Source organism: Telopea speciosissima, chromosome 2 (genome assembly GCF_018873765.1).
Source record: "Telopea speciosissima isolate NSW1024214 ecotype Mountain lineage chromosome 2, Tspe_v1, whole genome shotgun sequence".
Lineage (NCBI taxonomy): Eukaryota > Viridiplantae > Streptophyta > Magnoliopsida > Proteales > Proteaceae > Telopea > Telopea speciosissima.
Window position 1 is genome coordinate 2,893,662 of NC_057917.1, and position 22,317 is coordinate 2,915,978.

At 42.6% G+C, this 22,317-nt stretch overlaps 1 protein-coding gene across 3 annotated transcripts in view; it reads right to left on the minus strand.

Moving 5' to 3' along the window:
- LOC122649802 (sister chromatid cohesion protein SCC4) overlaps positions 1 to 22,317 on the minus strand; it is an 89,853-nt gene that overhangs the window by 55,682 nt on the left and 11,854 nt on the right. For 2 of the 3 annotated variants that reach the window (XM_043843037.1, XM_043843038.1), the window contains exons 3-7: positions 14,858 to 14,999; positions 14,145 to 14,261; positions 11,715 to 12,216; positions 10,237 to 10,275; positions 8,574 to 8,695 (exon numbers count right to left, since the gene is read on the minus strand). In XM_043843037.1, the coding sequence (XP_043698972.1) occupies positions 8,574 to 8,695; positions 10,237 to 10,275; positions 11,715 to 12,216; positions 14,145 to 14,261; positions 14,858 to 14,999 (922 nt within the window). The remainder of the gene's footprint in view (positions 1 to 8,573; positions 8,696 to 10,236; positions 10,276 to 11,714; positions 12,217 to 14,144; positions 14,262 to 14,857; positions 15,000 to 22,317) is intronic. The other variant, XM_043843039.1, reaches the window with a different exon arrangement.

The window sequence follows — 22,317 nt, forward strand, 5'->3', positions numbered from 1 at the left end:
AGCAGCTTGCGCCAAGGCGCCAAAGGGCCGTTCAAACGGATGAGGTTCCAAGCAGCCTTGGAAGAAAAAGAGCAAGAGTTGCTTGTCTTCCAAGAGACACAGTCACCCCTAAAAGCAGGCCTTCTGGAGATGGTGGGGAGCTCATTCCAGATGAGATAAAGGGCGGGAGAAGGAGGAGGAGACCAGCCAGCTTGATCAATGATATCAGCCACTAAGGAAAGCCTGTTGAAGCCAGAAGCATAGATGGTTCTTGGAGAGACCAAATGGAGGAGAATTCCTTTGGGATGCCAGTTGTCCAACCAAAGGAAGGAGGAGAGCCCATCGCCAATAGAAGAGTGAATACCTTGGAGGGCCAGGGGGCTGCTAGCAAGGATCTTACGCCAAACCCAAGAGGCATCGGAGGAGGCTGAAGCAGTCCAGATTGAGTCCTGGCAAAGAAGGCCCGAATATAACCAATCTACCTAGATACTTTTCTGCTTCGAGGCAATCCTCCAAATAAGCTTGATGGTACCCGTCGAGTTCACCTCTTTTATTCTACGAATGCCTAGACCGCCTTCTTTTTTGGGGAGGCACATTGCTGCCCAGCTGATAGGATGCAGAAATCTAGCTGATTCATTGCCCTTCCAAAGAAAAGAGGCCATGAGGGACTCCATGGATTTAATAACAGCTTGAGGAAGCCCAAAGATGCCTGACCAATAAATGTAAGAAGATTCCAGAACTAATTTGATAAGAACCAATCTGCCGGCGAAGGAGAGAAGCTTGCCCTTCCAAAGCTACAGCCTCTTCCTGATGAGGTCTAGCATAGGGGTGCAATGATGGGCGAATAGTCTAGCCGGGATCAAAGGGAGGCCCAAGTATTTGACAGGCAAATGGCCTTCAAGAAAACCTGATATCTCCAAGTAGGCTGATTTGTCTAAATCAGAAACCCCCCCCCCCCAAAGAATAACAAGGACTTGGCCGGATTGATGCGAAGGCCAAATAGCTCATGGAAGTGCTGAAGACATAGCAAGATAGACTCAAGAGAGGTAATCGATGCCTTTGAGAAGAACATCAAGTCATCGGCAAAAGCCAAATGGGTAAGATTGAGAGCTTTGCACATGGCCATCGGAGAGATATGCAACTGATCAGTACTAATCTGGATTTCTCTGGAGAGGACTTCCAAAGCCAAAGTAAATAAGTAGGGGAAGAGGGGGTAGCCTTGACGAATACCCACCGAAGCACCAAAATAGCCTGTCGGGCTGCCATTTACCAAAACCGAGAACATTGGAGTCGAGATGCAAGAGGTGATCCAATTAACAAAGACCATAGGAAACCCCATCTTGTACATAACTTGAGCAATGTAATCCCACCTGAGAGAGTCAAAGGCCTTGTGGATATCAATCTTCATAAGGATAGGAGCATGGTTTTTCCTGTCAAAGCCTCTGACAATGTCATTGCACAGAAGAATGTTGTCCGCAATATTTCTACCATGGATAAAAGCAGATTGGTTGTCACTGACTAGTGGGTCCACAATCCCTTTTAGTCTTCTGGCAAGGATCTTGGCTATAAACTTCCTTGTAGGGTACTTCCTGGGTAGTCGCCCCCCCTTCCATGTTGTCAAGTCCTCCCTTCTGAAGCAATGGAGAGCTGCTGGCGCAGTCTTCATTTACTTGTTGTTAAGTGGATTGTTCGTCTTCAGATTCTCCAGCTATTCCGATAAAGCTCGGCCGATGGAAGGTGGCCCCTGGCAGATTGGGAAGAAGCAGATATATCTCCGGCAGTGGGATCACCGTTCCTCCCTCAACAGGATCGATCTCAAGCTCATTCCAATTTGGATTAACCTTCCTGGGCTCCCCTTCCATTACTGGTGCCCCTCTGGTCTTAGCATCGTCGGATCGACCATCGGCAACCCCCTCTTCTTCGATGAGCGCACCAAGAGAATGGATAGGCTCTCCTTTGCTCACATTTGCGTCGAACTCAGTGCTGAAGATACTCCTCCGGACTTCGTCACCATACAGGAAGAAGATGGACACTCCTTCTCTCAGCGGGTTCTCTACGAAGGCCTGCCCCACCACTGTTCTGTCTGCAAGCTATTCGGTCACACCTCTAAGAACTGTGTTTCAGGCTCCCCCACTTCCAAAAGGCACTCGTCTTCCCAGCTAGCGCCTGTGACCCTGGTTGAGGCTGACTCTCGCAGATAATCACATACCTGCTACGTCTGAGGTCCAGGTGCTTGTTTCGTCTTTGGCTGCTGCTATCTCTTTAGACACTGAGACCTCCTTGCTTGGCCCTACTACTGCTGGTTCTCTCGATACTTCTAAAGACACCTCGTTGGACCCCATCGTAACTACGGGTGATGCTGGTCCTCTCGCTACTCCCATTGCGATTAAGTCCATCACTGCGTCTGCCTTCGCTGCTACTGGAGACACTTGTCGTGGCCAGAAAAAGCATAGGAACCGCCACCGGAGGAGCCGCCAGGAACCAGACGAGGCTCAGGCGCTTGGCGAGATAACCAAGGCTCACCTACCACGAAGCTCACCTGACGCTGGTCGCAACAAGTTCGCTGCGCTCATGGACCTCAATCCTGAAGCCGCCTGCGATGTCGCTGTCTCTCCGGTTCTCCAGGAGCCCTGGGAGATCCCTTACGATGGCCTGCAACCTATCTCTGCAAACCCTCATGCACATCACCTTTCGCCCTCTTCCAATTTTGTGATGAAAGACTTGGACCCTTCCACTAGTACACCCTTAACCCCCCCCCCCCCCCATTTCGAGCTCTCACCTAACCCCATCGTTGTCCCCTGCTCCCCAAACTTCCCAGTCAACCTTTCCACGTGGCCCCCCCTTGTCCCATCCCACTTAAAATTGTCCCCTGTTGACCCAACCCAATTACCCATTTACCCCCACTTTTCCCCAACCCATTTATCCCCTCTTTCCCACAACCCGCATGAACCCAACCGAACCAGCCCCAGCCCATTTTTCGCCCTTAACCCAAGCACTACCGAACCAGTTCCAGCCCCCCTTACCGGTTCATTTGGCCCCTCCTCCCCCTGGTTTGCTTCCCCCCTTACGTGAATACCGTCTCCGGCCCCGCAGTGTTCCACCGGGGTCCAAAGTTAGTTCCTCCACTGGTTGGCTGCCCCCTCCTCCCCTCTCATGATCCCTTGGACCATTTGGAACATCCGTGGGCTTAATGCTCCGGCCAAACAAGCTGAAATCCGTGTTCGCCTCAAGACCTCCAAATCCCCCCTTTGCTGTCTCCTTGAAACTAAAGTGCTCGAGCACAACTCGTCCCGCATTACTCACTCTCTGGCCCCCTCTTGGTCCTTCCTTTCCAATTATGACCATTCCCCCCTTGGCCGCATTTGGGTTCTATGGGATCCCACAAAATTCCATATCTTGGTCTCCTCCTCTTCCTCCCAGTTCCTCCATCTCAGCATTTCTGATCACCTTCATAACCATCTCTTCTTCTTCACCATGGTCTATGCCCTCAACCGCCATCCCGATAGAATCCCTCTCTGGGAGGATATCCGTTCCATCTCTTCTTCTGTTGGTTCCTCCCCCTGGGGCATTGGAGGTGACTTCAACATCGTTCGCTTCAGTCACGAAAAATTGGGTGGTTCTCCTATAGACCACCAAGCAGTTGCAGCCTTTAATTCCTGCCTGGAAGACTCTGGGCTAAACGATCTTAGATGGTCGGGTACTGATCCCTCTTGGCACAACAAGCACTCTGGCTCCGACAGAGTTGCCTGTAAGCTAGACAAAGTTCTTGTCAATGATCCTTGGCTATACTCCCTTCCTTCCTCCTATGCTTTCTTTGACCTCCCTGGCCTCTCTGACAACTCCCCCATATCTCTCTTTGTCCTTCCTTACCTTTCTTTTGGCCCAAAACCCTTCAAGTTCTTCGACATGTGGTCCTCCCACTCTGGTTTTCTTCCCCTTGTCCAAGCGGCTTGGAACATCCCAGTGCAGTCCTTCTCCTCCCCCACTCCTTGCCTTCTCCAAAAAGCTCAAAAATGTCAAGGTGGCTCTCAACGTCTGGAATTCCTCCACCTTTGGCAACATTTCTTCTCGTGTCTCCGCTTGTCGGGACAATCTCTCCTCCATCCAGCTCCGCTTTTAGGCTGACCCCCTCAACTCCTCCCTTGTCGAAGAGGATATCCTCGCTGCTTCAAACCATGCCTCCTCTCTCTCCCATGAGGAAAGCTTCCTTAAACAGAAATCTAGAATCAAATTGCTTGAGCTCAGCGACTCAAACGCCGCCTTCTTCCATCGCTCTCTCAAGGCCCGCTCCAACTCCAACTCCATCCTCTCTCTTACTTCCTCCAGTGGATCGGTCCTCTCCTCTGTTGATGCCATCAAAACCGAAGCTGTAAACTATTTCACTGGTATCTTTTGCCCCCCTCCTCCCATCTCCCTCTCCCTGTTGACCTTATCAACAAATTCCTCCCCCCTCACCTCCTCAGCTCCCTCAGTTCCATCCCCTCCGAGTCTGAAATCACCTCCGCTGTCCGCTCCCATAAGGCTAGTAAAGCTCCAAGCCCTGTTGGGTTCAGTAAGGGATTTTTCTCTACTTGCTGGGACATCATTGGGGTCGAGCTTATCAGTGCCATAAAGAGCTTCTTCTTCAACCCTCACCAGATCCAAAATATCAACCATACCTTCCTCTGTCTCATCCCCAAGTCCTCTGGAGCTTCGTCTATGTCTGACTTCAGACCCATCTCCCTTTGTAATCTTCTTTACAAGTTCATTGCTAAAATCCTTGCCAATCGGCTCAGCCTTGTCATAGATGCTCTTGTCAGCTCCAACCAATCTGCCTTCATTGCTGGGAGAAGCATCTCGGACAACATCATCCTTTGCCAAGAAATTGTTCGAGGCTTCGACCGCAAATCCCACTCTCCTGCTGCTCTTCTAAAAATTGACATCCACAAGGCTTTCGACTCCATCCGTTGGGATTTCATCGCGCAAGTCCTTCTCAAGATGTCCTTCCCCCCTATTTTTGTCAATTGGATCCATTCCTGTATCTCCACTCCCCGCTTCTCTGTTCTTCTAAATGGCAGTTCTGCTGGTGTTTTCCCCTCCTCGGTCGGTATCCGCCAAGGCTGCCCCCTTTCCCCTTTTCTCTTCTGCCTGTTCCTTGAGGTTCTCTCTCGCAGCATCCAATCCAAAACCGACCTCCACCTCATTTCCCCCATTCCTAAGTGTAAGCCTTCCAACCTGACTCACCTTGCCTTCGCGAATGACCTCATGATCTTCTCTAAGATTGACCCTCCCACCATTGAATCCATCTTGTCATCCCTCAACCTTTTCCAGGGCCTTTCTGGTCTCCGCATTAACCTGCAAAAGTCCCAGATCTTCCTTGCCGGAGTTTCGGACACCACCAAAGCCTCCCTCTCCTCCCTCACCGGCTTCACCATTGGCACCCTCCCTATCTGATACCTTGGCCATCCCCTCATCCCTGACAGACTTTCAGCCCACCACTGCTCCCCCATCCTGGATCTCCATCGCAAGAGGTTGCAGCTTTGGAAAGCCAAGCTTTTATCCTATGCAGGTCGCCTCGAGCTCATCAGATCGGTGCTCCAGTCTTGCAACATTTACTGGAGTGGTGTTTTTGGCCTCCCAAAGGCCACCATCAAGGCGGTTGAATCTATTATGTGTGCTTTCCTTTGGAAAGGTGTGGACTCTGCTAGGTTCCTTCATCCTATGAGCTGGGCTTCCCTTTGTGTCCCAAAATCTGAAGGAGGCCTCGGGCTTAGGAGAATAAAAGATGTCAACACTACCGGGTCAATCAAGCTTATTTGGAAGATCCTTACCAACAGATCTTCCATCTGGACTTCTTGGGTGTATGCTGGACTCCTCCGTAGAGATTCCATTTGGTCTGTTAGCCCAGGGACTGACTCCTCCTGGGTTTGGCGCAGAATTTTGCAGGTGAGACATTTAGCTAAGGACGCCATTTCGTGCAGGAATGATGATGGTGCGACCACCTTTCTTTGGCTGGACAAGTGGCACCCTTCTGATGTCCTCTCTTCTATCGTCAGCTCCCAAGATATCTACTCGTCCAGATTGGACAGATTTGCCCATGTTGATACTATCATTACCAGAGGCTCTTGGTCCCCTCCCACCTCCTCTCCCCCCCTCGCCGACCTTTGGAGCTCCCTTCCCCCCATCCCCCCTGGGCATCGTGGTAGAGGTGACACCATCTTGTGGCTCCCATCCCATACGGGCAGATTCAGCTCTCACTCCGCCTGGGATTTCGTTAGACATAGAAGGACCCCTTGTCCTTAGCATAGAGTTGTTTGGTTTCGTGGCCACATTCCTCGCCATAGCCTCACTGCTTGGCGCGCCCTTGCTAGCTGCCTTCCTACCCAAGCCTTCCTTATTCATCGGCATATTCAGGTCCCCCCCAACTGCTGTCTCTATTGGAATGGGAATGAAAATGTCAATCACCTATTCTTCACTTACCCCTTTGCCTCCTCCATCCGGTCCTATGTTCTTCGCCATTGTTGGCCCGGTCGGCGCACTCCTCTTCCTCTCAGCAGGGAATGGATTTGGATTGACATGACTTTCGGAGGGAAATCGACTTGTGACTCGGTTGGCAAGCTAGCCTTTTGTGCCACTATCTCTCACCTTTGGATGGAATGCAACCTTAGAAGATGGACATCCAACTCCCGCTCTTTCGACACGATTTGGAAGGCCATCTTTTTTTATGTTTCATCTAAAGTTAGATCCCTCCCCCTTTGTGATGTGAAGGATTCCCCAAGGAACAGGCTCATTGTTGTCTCCTGGGGCCTCCCTACATCTATTTTGCGCCCTAGCTAGTCCCTAGCTTCGGCTTGTTGCCCTTGGGCTTGTATATTTTTTCTTCGTAATTTAACTTTTATTCATCCAAAAAAAAAAAAGGCTATGATTCGAAGGTGGAAGTTGCAGGTTTAATGGAGGGCTAGGTTTGATGGATGGAGAGGGACTTGGAGTAGGTTTAATGCAGGGGAATGCTGAACAGTATAGGTAGGCTAGGGTTAGAGGATTAGAAGAAGAAGGTTAAAATAAAAATTGCAACTTCAAACTTACTGGATTGTAGAGAACAATGGCAGCAGCTTGGAACAGTGAAAGAACCTCCCGATCTACAAGATGCAAGGAGTCACTGGGGATTCCAGTCCTTCAATCCTTGATATGACTCACAAGACTGGATCTCATAGAAGAGAATAGCAGCAACAAAGGCAGCAAGCATAAAGCTGAGTTTTTATTAATCAAATTCGTATTCAATGCTGGCCTCCCTTACAAACTTATATAGAAGACTCAAAAATAGACTTAGACACTAAAAAGGGAAGGCCTAATTCTATCCCTAACCTATTAGCTAACTTAAACTGACTAGGAAACTGAAATAGGCTCAAAATAGAGTCCTAACCCAACCTAACTAAACAACTAAAAGAAAAAGTAATAAAATCACTTAAATTGAGCCATTGGTTGAACCGGTTCAATTTAAAACACCAAATAAAAACCTAAGTATAGAAATAAAACTAAGTATGGGAGCTAATCCCGTATGCAATCTATTTACCCATATTTTAGGCCCATAAAAGTGGCCTATTACATTAGAAACCCATAAGATCAAAGGCCCAACATGTATGTAACCCAACCCTAGACTTATTCCTAATAAAAGAAGCCCAGTTTGGTGATAAATCTGCATCACTGTTCCAGAAAATTTGATTATAATTTGGTATCTACTCCCATCTATCAATGACCGGGAAAAAAAACAGTTGTTCCAGACTTCCAGGATATCTCTAGCTAATTTATTTCAGAGTACAATATGGAAAAAAACAGTTGTTACCTGGGGTTTAGTCAGCTCTCTTTTACAGCCTCCTCCCCCTTTATAGGTTGGCTTGATTTTGTATCTTTCCCCTCCCTCTCTCTTTTCTCTTCCCTTTCCTCTTCTCTTTGTATATCCCCCCCCCCCCCTCTTTTTTCCCCCCTGCCCCCTCCTGGGATTTGGTATTATATATTATTCACCAAAAAAAAATTTATTTCAACACTCCTTAGTTTTTACTTCCTCATTCATATCTTCATTTTTTATTCTTCTCCATGAACATAATTTGGTATCTACTCCCACTCTGGTCCCATCAATGAGAAATAAATTATTAGCAAACTTCCTCCTTTATATGCTTTGTTGACCATTCCATCACCAATCCGAAGAGATAGGTGCTCAAAGACAGCCCGGTGTGAACCAACTGTGATTGGAAACTTGCTCGTCTTCTCCCAGTTTGTTGTAAAACCAGTAACTGCTTCATAAATAACCTCACTAAGAAGGAGAGTTCTCAAGATTCTGCTTTTGAGCCATCCCTCTTTAAAGGGCATGTATAGTTTTCCCAGAAGCAACATTTCAGACACAAAACACCAGTATCCATGTCCCTATTACAGTCCTAATCTACCTTGCATCCAAAACCATGTAATATTTTAAAAAATTTCAAAGAAGTTTACAAGAGCTTTTCTTGTTTCACTAACGTAGGTTTAATAATGCTTCAGAATGCTTTATTTTATGATAAATGACAAACCATGTGCAAGAGAACCACCAAGCTATCAGCGTATGTAAGCATCTTTCATACCTCTTGAGCTTCAACAAATTCTGCTCGTGTCAGAGACATAGCAACTTTGTTTTCGAGGAATTGCATTAGAATCATCAAATACACACCAGCCATCCAGATAGCTGAGTGTTGCAAATCCACCTCTACAAAACAGAAGAATTTTATGAAGCATGTCAGTTGTCATGATATTCTCAAGCTTATCCTGACATCAGAAAGACCAGGAGAAGACAAGGAATCCAATTTGTAACACAAACAAATATTACAAAGCTGACCCTTAAGGGCATCAAGTCTAGGTTGTGGTAGAAGAACCTCAGAGAAAAGAAATATAGGATATATGAATCGAGATTCTTTTTTGGGGGGTGGAGGAAGATTAATGATGCAGCATGCAGGAAAGTGAAGGGGAAATAAGCTGATCGATCCTGTGAATTTGGGCCTATTATGGTCTGTTTCAGTAGCACCAGTTCTAGAGATTTTCAACAGCCACAGCTTAGCAGTATGGAGTTTCTATTTTCTGGTCTTGTAACTTGGTCTCTAATTTGTTAACCAGTGTTAACAGGTTAGAACTTAGAGTAGCTGTTAGCTTTGTTTTCTAGCAGGTTCTAAGCCAGTTTCTATTTTGTGCCATGTCTCAGTTTTTGGAAAGTTTATACTTGTAACCTAAGCAATTGGGCTATCCCCTACAGCATAAATAGGGATCGGCCCCCTCTGTTGGAAGCACGACTTCAGTTCAATATAATTGATGTTTGCTGCCAAGCTGAATGGATTCCCAATCCTCTAAAGAGTGAATCCTCCTTCGCCAATTGGCTGGATTCCTTAGGTCATAAGGAGGGTCTCTACTATACTGTGCTGGTATGCTTTCAAGTTCCCTTTCAGTTTTCCAGTTACAAGGATCAACCATCTTTAACCCTCATTATTCAAGTAAATTTCCAATAATTTCTCTACATTGTGGATGCTCTGATTTTGGGTTATTTTTCTGCAACCCACAACTGACCATAGTCAATATAGCCAGCTCTGTTTGTCTTCAAACTTCATCCTAAACCACACATACCAAACTCTGACAGACCCCTCAACTAGACCCTAATTCGAGTGCTCAAAAACCTACCATCTTACTCCCATACTGATGGCGTCCAACCCAAAAGCTTGAGCTTCAGGGTGGAGAAGCCCTTCCAAGTTCCAAGGTCATAAGCCAAACTACCGTACACTACCCGACCGACGTGCTCCCATTTTTGGCCATGGAGCTCTCTCATTGCATCACATACCCCGCAGGCATTCTCAGACCTCATCACACCTGGTTAAACTGGGAGTTTTCCCTTCAACTTTTGACCACAGATAGACTCTACCAGGATCCTACTCGATCCTGATTTCAGCCTCATCCAAGCCCTAATTGAGATAATCAATTTTCTCACATCGAGTCCTAACTCCTAATTCTGCCTCTGATTCTGTAGAATTTCCTTGCTTCTGCCTGTTACTGAGCCCACAGTTTTATCCCTATTGATCAACTTCAGTTCCAGATTTCAAAACCTACACAAAAACCTGGTCTGCCTCTTTAGCTACAAGCATTTTGAACATAAAACCCTAATCAGGGTTAGGGTTTCCATACTGCCACTAATTAGGGAGATCATAATCGCAGATCAACAGAACTTCTAATAGCAAGATTTAAACAATAAAAAATAAAAAAACTCACCAGTCACACCATCAGTGATTCCAAGTTGCAACAGCTCCACTGCATGAAACACAGATAGTCAGATTTTGAGGCTGCATGAGATTTTAAAGTTGATTTGGTGAATTCTAAGTTGTTTAAGACCATCCCCAATATGAAGCAAATCTAACCTTATTTTCGACATAAACTAACTGATTCATAAAGTCAAACAAAACAGAGGAGCAAAATCAATTCCCAAAGAGGTCACAACTCACAACTCGAAAATTTCCTACATGAAGACTTGAGACAACAGTCAATAGATGATGCTAACCAAATAGATCAATGATTTCTCCAGGAATATTAATAAAAGTAACATACTGATCAGAAAATGTCAACAAGTCAGAAGGACAAAATCATCAAGGCAAAAGGTTTTATGGTGGACACACCCATATGGAATGTATAGATGGGCATACAAAATGAACCATGGGAAAGGATGATGTGGCAATTCCAAACATTGGATAACAAGAATCGTCTGGATTGGCCATATGACAAATTTCAGCCTCAAATCCAATCATTTACCCTCCCATGTGTATCCATCCAACCTCTTCAAAGTCCTGGATTTTTTTAATGCTTTGTTTTGCCAACTGGCCAACTCCATTTGCCTGAAACCTGATATATGTGAGAAGGTCACTTGGGGTCTAGCTGTCCAAAAATTTTCAGCACCATCTGACCAAACGCGTGGCAGAATTAGGCTCCTGTCCAGCTATCTTGATTCTTGTATGGGTGTGCCCACCTATAAATCCTGCTCCCACCCAATATTTTTCCCTACGAGATGTATTACGTGTGACCCATCAAATGAAGAGCACCATGTGCCTTTATGCTGCTCGCATGCTATCTTTAAGGCCTGGGCTGGCTCAACTGACACCTTCATTTTCTACTCTCAAATTATCCACTAGGCAAAGTGTGATGTCACACATAGACTTTGAAACACCTTACATGATGTATGGTGATGAGAAAACACGAATTTTGAAACGAGAAACCTGTAGGAAGTTTCTCATCCTTAACTGAATATTTTAGACAAAAATAATTCTCAAGAATGAGAAATAGAATATCTAAAAGAAGAATGCAATAAGAAGAATTCTATTGTATATTGCTAAATTCTGATAAGATTATAATATTAACCATGTAGTTTCTGACCAATATCATAGGACTTGCAGGCTCAGCAAGTCAGGCACTTGGATCCATGCCCACGACCAAACTCATTCCTAGGTAACATGAGCACAAGGAAATAATCTGTCCATATTTAAAGAATAAAATCTTCCCTCAAAGCTAGAAAAGGTTTTTATGAAACGAATCATGAATGCTTAAACAAATTGCTAAGGTTTTATATAAGTGCAAGTTTACTTAAAACTGGAAGGCTGTGGTTAATTCAAAACTCAACTTAAGAACTGAGCAAATTTAGGCAAAGTCATTGATTTAACATTGCAAAAGATGATGGATACTAAATGATCTAAGGAACAAACCATGGATAGCATGTAGTCCAGATTGTATCCGCCTTCCACACTCCTTATATGACCCTTTAGGACGCCCAGAAATGACAACCATCAGATCAACTAGAGCATATACAGCACCTTTAGGTAGCCATTCACCGTCTATTGGAGGCGGTGCCAGTGCTAGCTTATCTTCCCATGCTCTTCTCGCATTTCCAAAATATGATGGTTCCAAAGAAACTTTTCCAGTTGAACTGAATCTAGTAACATGACTCAGCTGCTCTTCAATTTGAGCTTGTTTTTGGCATAGTGCTGATCTTTCCTTGTGATGTAGGCCAGAGCGGGACAGACTCAGATTTATGGCATTAAGTTCTCCAGTCAATTCCTCGACACGTTGCACCTGCTGTAATTCATCCTTCATAGCAGCATCCAATTTGTCAATGTGTTGTGATGCATTTTTGTAGTCGCATATCCTGAGTCGATAGAAAGTATGTAGAAGCTCATTGTAAAAGAACAAACCAAGGCACTGCTGTCTCTGTTTAGGTGTGGGGCACAGAAATGTTGATCAGTATTGCAATTTCAGTATAGCAGTAAAATACATTAATGTCTAAGTTGTTCGGAAAAACACAAAACCAGAGATCACAAAATTAGTTTCATACAACTTATAAGCTCCCTTTTTTTCTATTTTGATCCTTACTAGCTCTCTATTACAGAATGAACATTACAAATTATTACTTAAGAAATCATAAAACTTCACAGGAGGAAAGGAATTACTGAACCCTGCAAACCTATATATGAAAATCCTAGTTTAGATGTATACTTCTGCCCAATGTTGTCAAAGTGATGTCTAAGAGACCTCCTATGTAAAACCCCACATGCATGTCTTGCTTATTTTATTATTATTTTAGATGTCCTTGAATATTTTAATGTCTTTGTGAATGTTTTAATAATATTTAAATTGAAATGGGTGTGTAATTGTTATTTATCATTATTTTAATGATGTAGTTGTATTATTCTATTAATATAAGTGAGCAATGGCATAGTTGTAATTTTTTAGTATGACCAATTGACCAATGGCATGAGATTGAAAATTATTAAATGCTCAATATTCTGTTTTAATATGTTTTATAATATTTTAATGAGATGTTGAATAGAAGAGAATGAAAGAAATAAAAGCAAATGAAGGAAAGACACAGAAAATTACGTTATGGTGATCGGTAATGTCACATACCCATGTGGCTACCACCCCTTTGCAGTAGGGGGTTATGTACTAGATGAGGGTCTTGAAAGAGAAAAAGAATAGATGAGGGGCCCTCCCCCAAGGTTATGGTGCCTGGATAAATGGGAGTAGAGTGCATCTATTATGATGTTTAATTAGACGAGCCCCCCCCCCAAGGCTACAGTGCCTGGACACATGGGAGTAGAGCGCGTCTAATATGATGTTTGTATAGATGAGGGGTCCTCCCCCCAAGCTATGGTGCTTGGACACATGGGAGTAGAGCGCAGGCTATAGTGCCTAGGAATGTATGTAGTCGACAACCACCCTCAACTGTTTGTGCACTATGGTAGTTCACTAAATGGCCAAGACCTGACCTAACTAATTAAAGAATGAATTTCTATGGTTTATCATCTATGTCCTTGTAAACATTATTGTATCCTTGAATGCAGTGTTTATAGAATCATGTGTACCTCACTGAGCATAAGCTCACCCTATATATGTTGATGTTTTTCAGATGAAGAGTATGGTGTGGAGGCTTATACAGCTCCGGAGATTTTGAATAGTGGGTAATGTTAGAAGTTTAGAGTCTGAGAGATATTTTGAGAACAATGTTATTTCAAAATGTTTAATGTTGATGAATGAATGAAAAAGATTTTTGTTATACAACTTCGTAGATAATTGCCACCATAGTTGTCAAGGCGTCGCAACCACCTAGGCATCCAGGCAGTTTTGTTGAGACCCATGCGACTGCCGCCTTATTGTAAGGCACCTTGCACTGGGTTTTATTGGTATCGAACCCGGTATTTGCCCTTATTTATGCCAAATATCATTTAAGAGTTTTTATATTTGGTATTTCATTTACTTAAAATATTATTCATAAATAAGCAAATATCCCCTATTTGAATCCAATAAAAATAGTTTTAAAAAAATCAATTTCTAAAAGGATAAAAAGTCAACCCCTCAATTCAAAAACAAAAACTGGATTTTTGGCGGTAGGTGAAATTTTCAACTTTCAGATGTTGGGGTTTTTCTCAAATCTAGATATTCTACAAATCGTTAAAACATTTCAAAAAACCAAAAGTGCGGTAAAATATTCATTTGTTTTGAAACGGGTTCCGGTTCATCTTGGTTTGGGTTCTCAAACGGGTTTGGGTCGATCCATGGGAGTGCACCTGCATCACATCTGTATAACTATATCATAAATGGAACTTAAGAGACGGAACGATAAGGAAAATATTACTCACTTTATCTGGATTGATACACTCCCAGACCTCATCACATTTTTCAACAGCTCTTTCAACCGAATTTACATCATCCCATTGCATGAAATGCACATGCAAAATAGAAGTTGCAAAAAACATCTGGTACAACACCACCATTATCAGATAAAGCATTGGAAACAAAAAAGGTCAAACTACCAGCATGTCTATCCATGCCCTGGGGTTATGACCCATCAGTTGCTGAGCCCCACCAAACTTAACCTGATCAGAGATCCTAACCATTCTCTTAACAGAATGTTAAAAAATTACAGAATGTAGATTAGAGGCAGTAAATCCACCAGAGGTGCAAGAACTTTTATCAAACAAAGCAGAAAAATTATCCCCACCATCAGATATTTTTCCATCATGTTAGCATATTGATCATACCAATTTGCAAAGCAGATGACAGGATCTGCAAAGAAGTGGATCTACTTTCCAGTAAATGCAGCCCATAAGCCTAGGAAGAACATATGATTTCATAAATACAGGTTAGAATCATCCAATCAGGTCAAGTAATGGCTAGATGATCTAACTGTCAGTGCCCATCAAATGCTGGGTCCCACACCACCAGAAATGTGCCAAATTTACAACAAAGATGGTGAGGAAAGCTTCTCCTCATCTCTATCTGAAGTGAGCATACCAATAAAGTAAAGATAATAATCCACAAGCAGATAACTCTTACATTCACCCACACAAACCTGAAGCTCTGGATAGCGTATTTCTGTGGCACACTCATATCCACGTTCTAAAGCAGATATTGAATTCCGATAATCACCTTCAATTATTAAAGCATTTGCAAGCTGTGAATTGAAATTACAGGACCATAATTTCACTGCAAGCCTTCAAAGGAACAAACCAAAGTATTATCATAAGATTGATTCCAAACCTAGGTGATGCAGAAAAGGAACCGATACTACATGCTGGAAATACATTAGCATAACCACAGAGTGGCACAGATAGCGGCACTAATAGAGTTCTTGCAAAGTGCATCCCTCGGATGCCTTGCAAGAAACAAGCAACAAGCACAAACAGACAGAAACATAGCTTAGTAAAATTGACCACAATAGTATTGGATCAACGATAAGCCAGCATGGTTTTATGGTCCTTTCCAACACCAATTCAAATTCAATTCAGGTAAACTTTCAAACAGCGTTCTGTAAATGGTTATATACTTCAAAATCTTCCAGCAAATTTTTACTGAAACTTTGGGTTGAAAATGAACAACCTGAAACATCACACATATACAAGTACAAGACAATCCCGAAATAATTAAAGCTCATGGAATCTACCTTCCCCCCCCCCCAATCAACATAATATTTTCATTTCAATCCACCCCTCATCATAATTCAAAATCTCACCGAGATCTCGCCTCGAGAAACTTGAGCTTCTTGAGACGAGTTATCATACGAAACAAAAAAAAATGTAAAAACTCGACCAAGATTTCGAATATTTCGAGAATCTCGGTGAAATCTCAAATATTTCGAGAATCTCGGTGAAATCTTGAATATTTCGAGAATCTCGACCTCCTCAGTACTCATAGAGTCATAGTATTGTATTGTTGGGACTTGGGCGTTAAGACGTGGAAGACTAGGGTAGTAAAATGTCTATGACTTATGTATTATTCATTGTACTTAGGTTGGGTGTCTATGTAATATGCATTGTGAACACTTCATTGTATCTTGTGGTTTGTAGTAGAAACTTTAAGTCTTTAACTATTTCTTAAATAATTATTCAATATTATGTGCAAAATTTACTTGTTCTACCTGTCAATTATGTCTCATCATTCAAACAATGCGTAGAATAGGCAATATTACATTAAGGGTTCGGCCTTTACTGCCAACCAAGGGTACAAATCCAAAACACCAAATTGGATATTTTTTTTTTTTTAATTTGAACCTTTAAATATGTTTATTAAGCCTAAAACAAACTTAACTTAAAGTTTCGGAGCCAACTACGGCCATATGCCTACCGAAACATTAAAAAATAAAAAAACACTCTCTCGCCAAGATCTCGGCGAGGTCTTGAGATCTCAGAAAACTCGACCTGGTCGAGACCGAGTTTTAGAACCTTGCCCCTCATAAACAACTGTATGAACTGGTGATGAGGATATCATACCATTTGACGAGGATTCCAAGTTTATCAGAGGAGACGTCGTAGATCTCAGCCATCCATTGCTTCTTTGTGGATTGACGACGAGTTCCGCGGCTACCGTACTGCTAGAGCACAGGCTGTGTACCCCACTTGCAGCATCTTTAATCATTAGCTATTGATTTTGATTTCTGTTTTTTTATTTATTTATTATTTCTATTTCTGTTTATGTCTGTATCTATTTATGGGTATATGTGAGGAAGAGTGTTCTTTTCTTTATCATTATTTTTTTTTATGTTGCAAGTGTCCCAGTTCCCATCACCACGAGTTAATCTTCTCCCCCCCCCCCCCCATTTTATTTTTATTTTACGGAAAATTACTTGGACACCCCCTAGACTATGACCATTTTGCTTACTATCACCAACGTTTCAAACAATTACTTGACACCCCCTGAAACCTGACGGTGTTAATCTGCTGTTAGTGTTTAAATGGAAATATCCATTTTACCCTTATGAGTTATTTAACTTAAACTTATAAAATTAAATGACCAACTTACCCTCCTTCTTCTTCTCCTTCTTTCTTCTTCTTCCTGCAACTACAGTTCAGCTGCAGAGGGAGGACCGAACCTCACCACCGTCACCATCAACGCATGATGGGTACATCGGGAGGGATTCTCGATTGAAGAAGATGATGACATTTTCTTCTGCGAAGGGCTAAACGAACCAAACCCGTTTCGCATTCAAAATCAATTCTCTTTTGTTACTCAACAACTAAATCATAAAGGGCTAAACGAAGCAGTTCCAATGCTCAAAGGTCCGACTCAGTGCATACTCAAAATATAGGAAGTAATTAATTAAAATAGGAAGAAAATTAGTAATTGGAAGCACATCTCGGCTCCTCCCTTGCAGAATCCAAATATCCTATTCCACATTCGAAGCAATCATAAGAAACCAACAAAAGGACGAGAAGAAGCGCTTCATTCTGAAACCATTCTAAGGAACCCACTAATCTGCTATGCTATCTCTCCATCTTCCCCAAAGCCGAGAACGAAGATAAAGAAGATGAAGAAGAGTCGAGTTAGAAAAGGAGTTAACAGGGAAGGAAGATTAATCGGATTTTCCTCCTCCAACGGCTGAGACCTAAAACCTACTCCCCCATTCAAATCATCTCTTCTTAAAAGATGAAACCCTCTGCAGAGTAGGGAACAAAGCCTCCATTGGGTGGAGAAGACACTTGGCGACGTCCTTGAACTGAGCTTCGTCATCCCAGACAATCTCAAGACGGTGAATTCGCCTCAGGGAGGTGAGCTTGATGAGTTGGTTGGTGTCGAGGTGGAGGAGCTCCCGGACTACATCATAGTGGCCATTGGCAGCAGCCCAGTCAATTGGGGAAGCGTACCACCACTGATCTCCCGTGCTCTCCCACCTCAGAGGGCAGTATGAAGGAGGCATTTGATCTCAGCAGACTAAAATGCAGGGAGCGAATTATAGCTTCTCGGGGCCTTTCGAGATGGCAACAACAAAATATGAAAAATTCACGATTTTGAAAATAAAATTGTGAAAGAAAAGCAACGACAGATCCACAGAAAAACAATGATCGATAAAATTTTTGACCCAAAAGACGATAAAGAGAGAAAAGGTGTGATTTTTATCTTTTTCTTCCACTTTCTCTGAAATCGATTTAGGGTTTTGGGTTCTTTTGAATTGAAAATTGTTTAAGTAAAGAGAATTTTTTCTGAAATCGATTAGGGTTTGAATCTGAAATCGGTGGGTTGCAGGAAGAAGAGAAGAAGAAGAATGAGGAAGAGGGTAAAAGGGTCACTTCACTACCCTTTAAGAGTAGTTTAGGCATTACAAAAAATTTAGCCAATGACATCATCACTTAACTAACAGACTTGACCTACTTGAAAGAAATGGTAAACTGCAGGGGGTGTTCAAGTAATTGTTTCAAACATTGGGGAGATTAAGCAAAATGGCCATAGTACAGGGGGTGTCCAAGTAAGTTTCTCTTTATTTTATTGTCCTTAAGGTAGTTATAACTACCTCCTGTAACCATCCACCCCAGCCCGACGGTTTGGGGTTGTTTCCCCCTTTTAGTGCCTATTTGGCACTGTTGTAAAGACAATTGCAGAATGCAGAATTAATGAAAAGAGGAACTCTCTCTCTCCCTCTCAATTTCTCTTCTTTTCTTCTCTTTCTCAATTTCTGTTCTCCCTGCTCCTTCTCCCTCTTCTTCTACTTTTTCTTCTCCACTACTTCTTCTGTCTCTGTTCTCCCTTTTCCCCTTTTCCCCTTTTCCCCATGAAATTTGTCCCCTCCCCTTTATTTTGTTGTTTTCTTCTTCCCCACATTCCATGGTACTGCTCTCTTGTTCTTTAATTTTCTGCTGTATGTAAAGAATCCCAGAACCTGTAACCAGTGCCTGGCAAAGAGAAGAGCGAAGAGAGAACAATGGGAGAAAAGGGCTGTGCGATACAATGTGTGTTCTATCGTACCAACCAACGTATATTTATATTAAAGCCAAAACAGACTTACAAAAGGAATATAACTCTTACCTAATTAAGCCTAAAGCCTAAAACAAGAAACTTAGACTAGGAAACTAACAATTAAAGACAAACTAACTAATAAAGGAAACCACGATAGAGGGACTCCCCCAATCATGTTACATATCTCTTAACACTGTACGGTGAAGTTAATGGACAGAATTGTGACTTTATGGAAGCTGTGCACTAACAGCAGCCCTAAAGTCTGACTAGTATTTATCTCCTAACCTGATCTTTAATTCCATTTCACCTATTTTTATGCTATAGTTTCGTGTTGCTGTCTTAACATGAATGTTGGCTGAAATTCTTGCTATGCTAGTCTTACAATTTTTGGGATTCTTGAAGGTTCATGCATTTAGTATTTGACTAATTGCTGCCTGAATTTGACCCCTATGGTGTACTCAATTGGAATATGTTTAGTCTAATGTATATAGCCTAGGATTTATATTGTTCAAAGCTTAGCTCTCTTGCTGTCTATCTCATGTATGCAATCTACGTATGTTGTTGCCAGCCTAACTAGACAACCTCTAGGTGTATTTAGAACCTAACTTAGGCCAGGATTGTTGCCTTTGCAGGAAAACTTAGTCTCTAGGTTTTATCCTACATCAGAAGGTCTATATATCAAAAGACAAACTCAAAAGATGTCATTCAAATGGCAAGAAATCCTAGCTGGAAGTCAAACCATTCGTACCTACGCCAATAAATTCTTTACAAAACCAAGGTTCTAAATCTAGGTTATGAGGCCGGTTTCGACCCTGTCCAAAACTGAGATTTCCCAGGTTTCGACAGAAACCTGGTATTTTTCTGGCCAAACTTGAAATGTCATAGGCTGGTTAAAACTGGTTGAAACTCGGTATTTTTGGGTCAAAACTGGTAATCGGTTTTTTTTCTTGAAACTGGTCAAAACTACAGAAATATTCGAAATATGGTCGAAACCTGATACGATCCAGTATCGACCTTAAGTTTCATCTCGGTTTTTGTCAAAACCGAGATATCTCGGTCTCTGTCGAAACCGAGATCTCTTGGTCAAAACTGCAAGTTTCAAGTTTCAACCGAAATTTAGTTCCATGTACAAAACAACCCCCACTTTTTCAAATAATTGGCATTACAGCATAGAACCCCCATGACAACCTCGACAGCAACCACCTCCAACAACCATCACCATAAGGAGAAAACAAGAAGGGAAAAACAGAGATGAAAATATTCCAAAAAAAAAAATTCAAACAACTCTCAGCAAGTTTTCTTCCACTCTCTTGGATCTGATAATACCAGCTTTCTCAGTTCCTTGCCTTCCTGATCTTTTAACGCTCCACCGTCAGCAATTGACTCGCACTCATCCCTGATTTCCACTCCCCTAAAGAATTTAGACCATGGTTCTCATCCCCAGGAGCTATACGGTAAAATTGTTTACTGACAATGATAGCATCTTACGGTAAAATTGTTTACTGACAATGATAGCATCTAACACAGCCCTTTCAATTAACTAATCTACCAAGACAGCACCCTTCCCCCACCTTTCAGCATCCCAACCTGTAGATGACTAATAAGGGGAGATCTGGACTAGGGATTTGGAGGCCTTTGGTTTTCTGCAGCTTCTGTAGACAAACCACTCCACTTTCTTCTAAGGCAAATAGCAAGGGTTTTCCCGAGAAATGGAATTCAAATTGAAGAAGCATGATTTGGTACTTGGATCGAAGAATAAATCTCTAACCCCCCTGTCCAACAGGGGAAGTTGAACCTGCAAGTTTGAGAATCTATTAATGTAAAATATTAAACTCTCAGGCTTGCCAAATGCTTTGCTGCAGGCTGCAGCTGGTCTCAAGCCCGCAAGTGGAATCATGAGGCTAGCTAATGCAGACTAATTATAGAACCAGGGAAGTTTGGTGGGAAATTAGCTTGCAACAAGATCGACACAATAGGAACAAGAACCAGATTTAAGACATTCAATAATTTAGTCAAAACATATCAGATGGATATATGAAACGTTAGTCAAATCGTCAATTCAAGTAGTAGAATAGATTTGCAAAAGAAGATTCAGATCTGATGGCTGGATCTTTGGTTATGGTAGTATCCTACTCTAGCTAGGAAACTAAAAACTCAAAACACATTATCAGAATCGATGCAAGGGTTTTAAGGCTCATAAACAGAAAACAAGAACCGTGTTTCAGAACTGATTACAGCAGAGAATTAGCACTAATCCATAAACAGAAACAATGGTGCAAATCAGAACTTGAAAGTAGCAGATTAGAAGAAGTAGACTTCAAATAGGAAACCTGCAAATCAATGGGAAATCAGGGTTTTTAAAACAGAATTAAGCATCGAGGCAAGAAGGCAAAAGCAGCCAGGATTCGACTTCCCCTGGGGGTAGGGTATTATGAAGGAAGTTGATCATAGATTATCAACAAACCTAGAATTGATTCTTCCTGGGTCTATGCCCGAGCGGTTAATGGGGACATACTGTAAATTCGTTAGCGTGCTGCTAAGCGATATATGGAGCTAAACCTTAGAAAAATCATATAAAGGTAGAGCGTCTATACGCTTTCAGCCTATAGAGGCTTAGCTTTTAAAGTAACCAGGAAGGTTCATCTTGTGTCCCTAGCTCACTATTCCAATGAGGAAGAGAACCGACTGCCATGAAGTCGGACAAGTGATTACGAGATTCCAAACCTAGGTCTCCAGTTTAGAAATCCTGCTACCAATGTACTATGACATGATTGCTTTCAACAATCGTTTCTTTTTATCTGAAGTGAGCTCATTAGTCTACTCTTTCAGTCAAACGGTGAATCCAACCTTCTTTGCCAGCTTCTTCACGAATGATATAGGTTTTCCATAGGCATTTCAGATTGCAAGCTGTTGGTGCAACTTCCAGAAACAGACTGATCGTTGTAAGGCAACTAAAGAGACTGATCGCAATTGCAGGAATTGTTTCATTACCCCAAGAGGCTTACTTGGAGGGGAACGGCTTGCATTTATTGCATTTGAATGATGCAGTACGGTAAGCACTTTACTTACCATGAAGAGAGCTTTACCAGAAAGTACCACAAAGTCAAAGAGTTATGTGGACTGTGGAGCAGGAGAAGTCATATTGCCCAATGATGCTCACATCCGATCTCCACAAAACTTCACCTGCAGTAACGAGGCCTAATTTCCAGCGTGTATAGCTGGGTTACATGTAGCATTGGAGCTCTCAGTGAAATGCCCTGAGGTGTATGGTGATTCCCTACTCATCATCTGTCAGACTCAGGGTAAATGGAAGATAAAGGGGCCAAAGGCCTTACACCACGCCTATAACGAGGGGCTGAAAAAGAAATTTGAGAAGATAAACTTCACTTACCTCAAACTAAGAATCAGTTTGCCGATAATGCCCTGACCTACCTTGCAATCTATTACTGCCAGCTCTCCTGCTTCTATTGCGATAGAGAATATTGGCAGGGATTCATTAGAAATCGATTTGACGCTTGTATCCAGGATCAAATGGCTTGAGCTTGGAGATTCCAATTTGGCTTTCTTCCATATATCTCTCAAAGC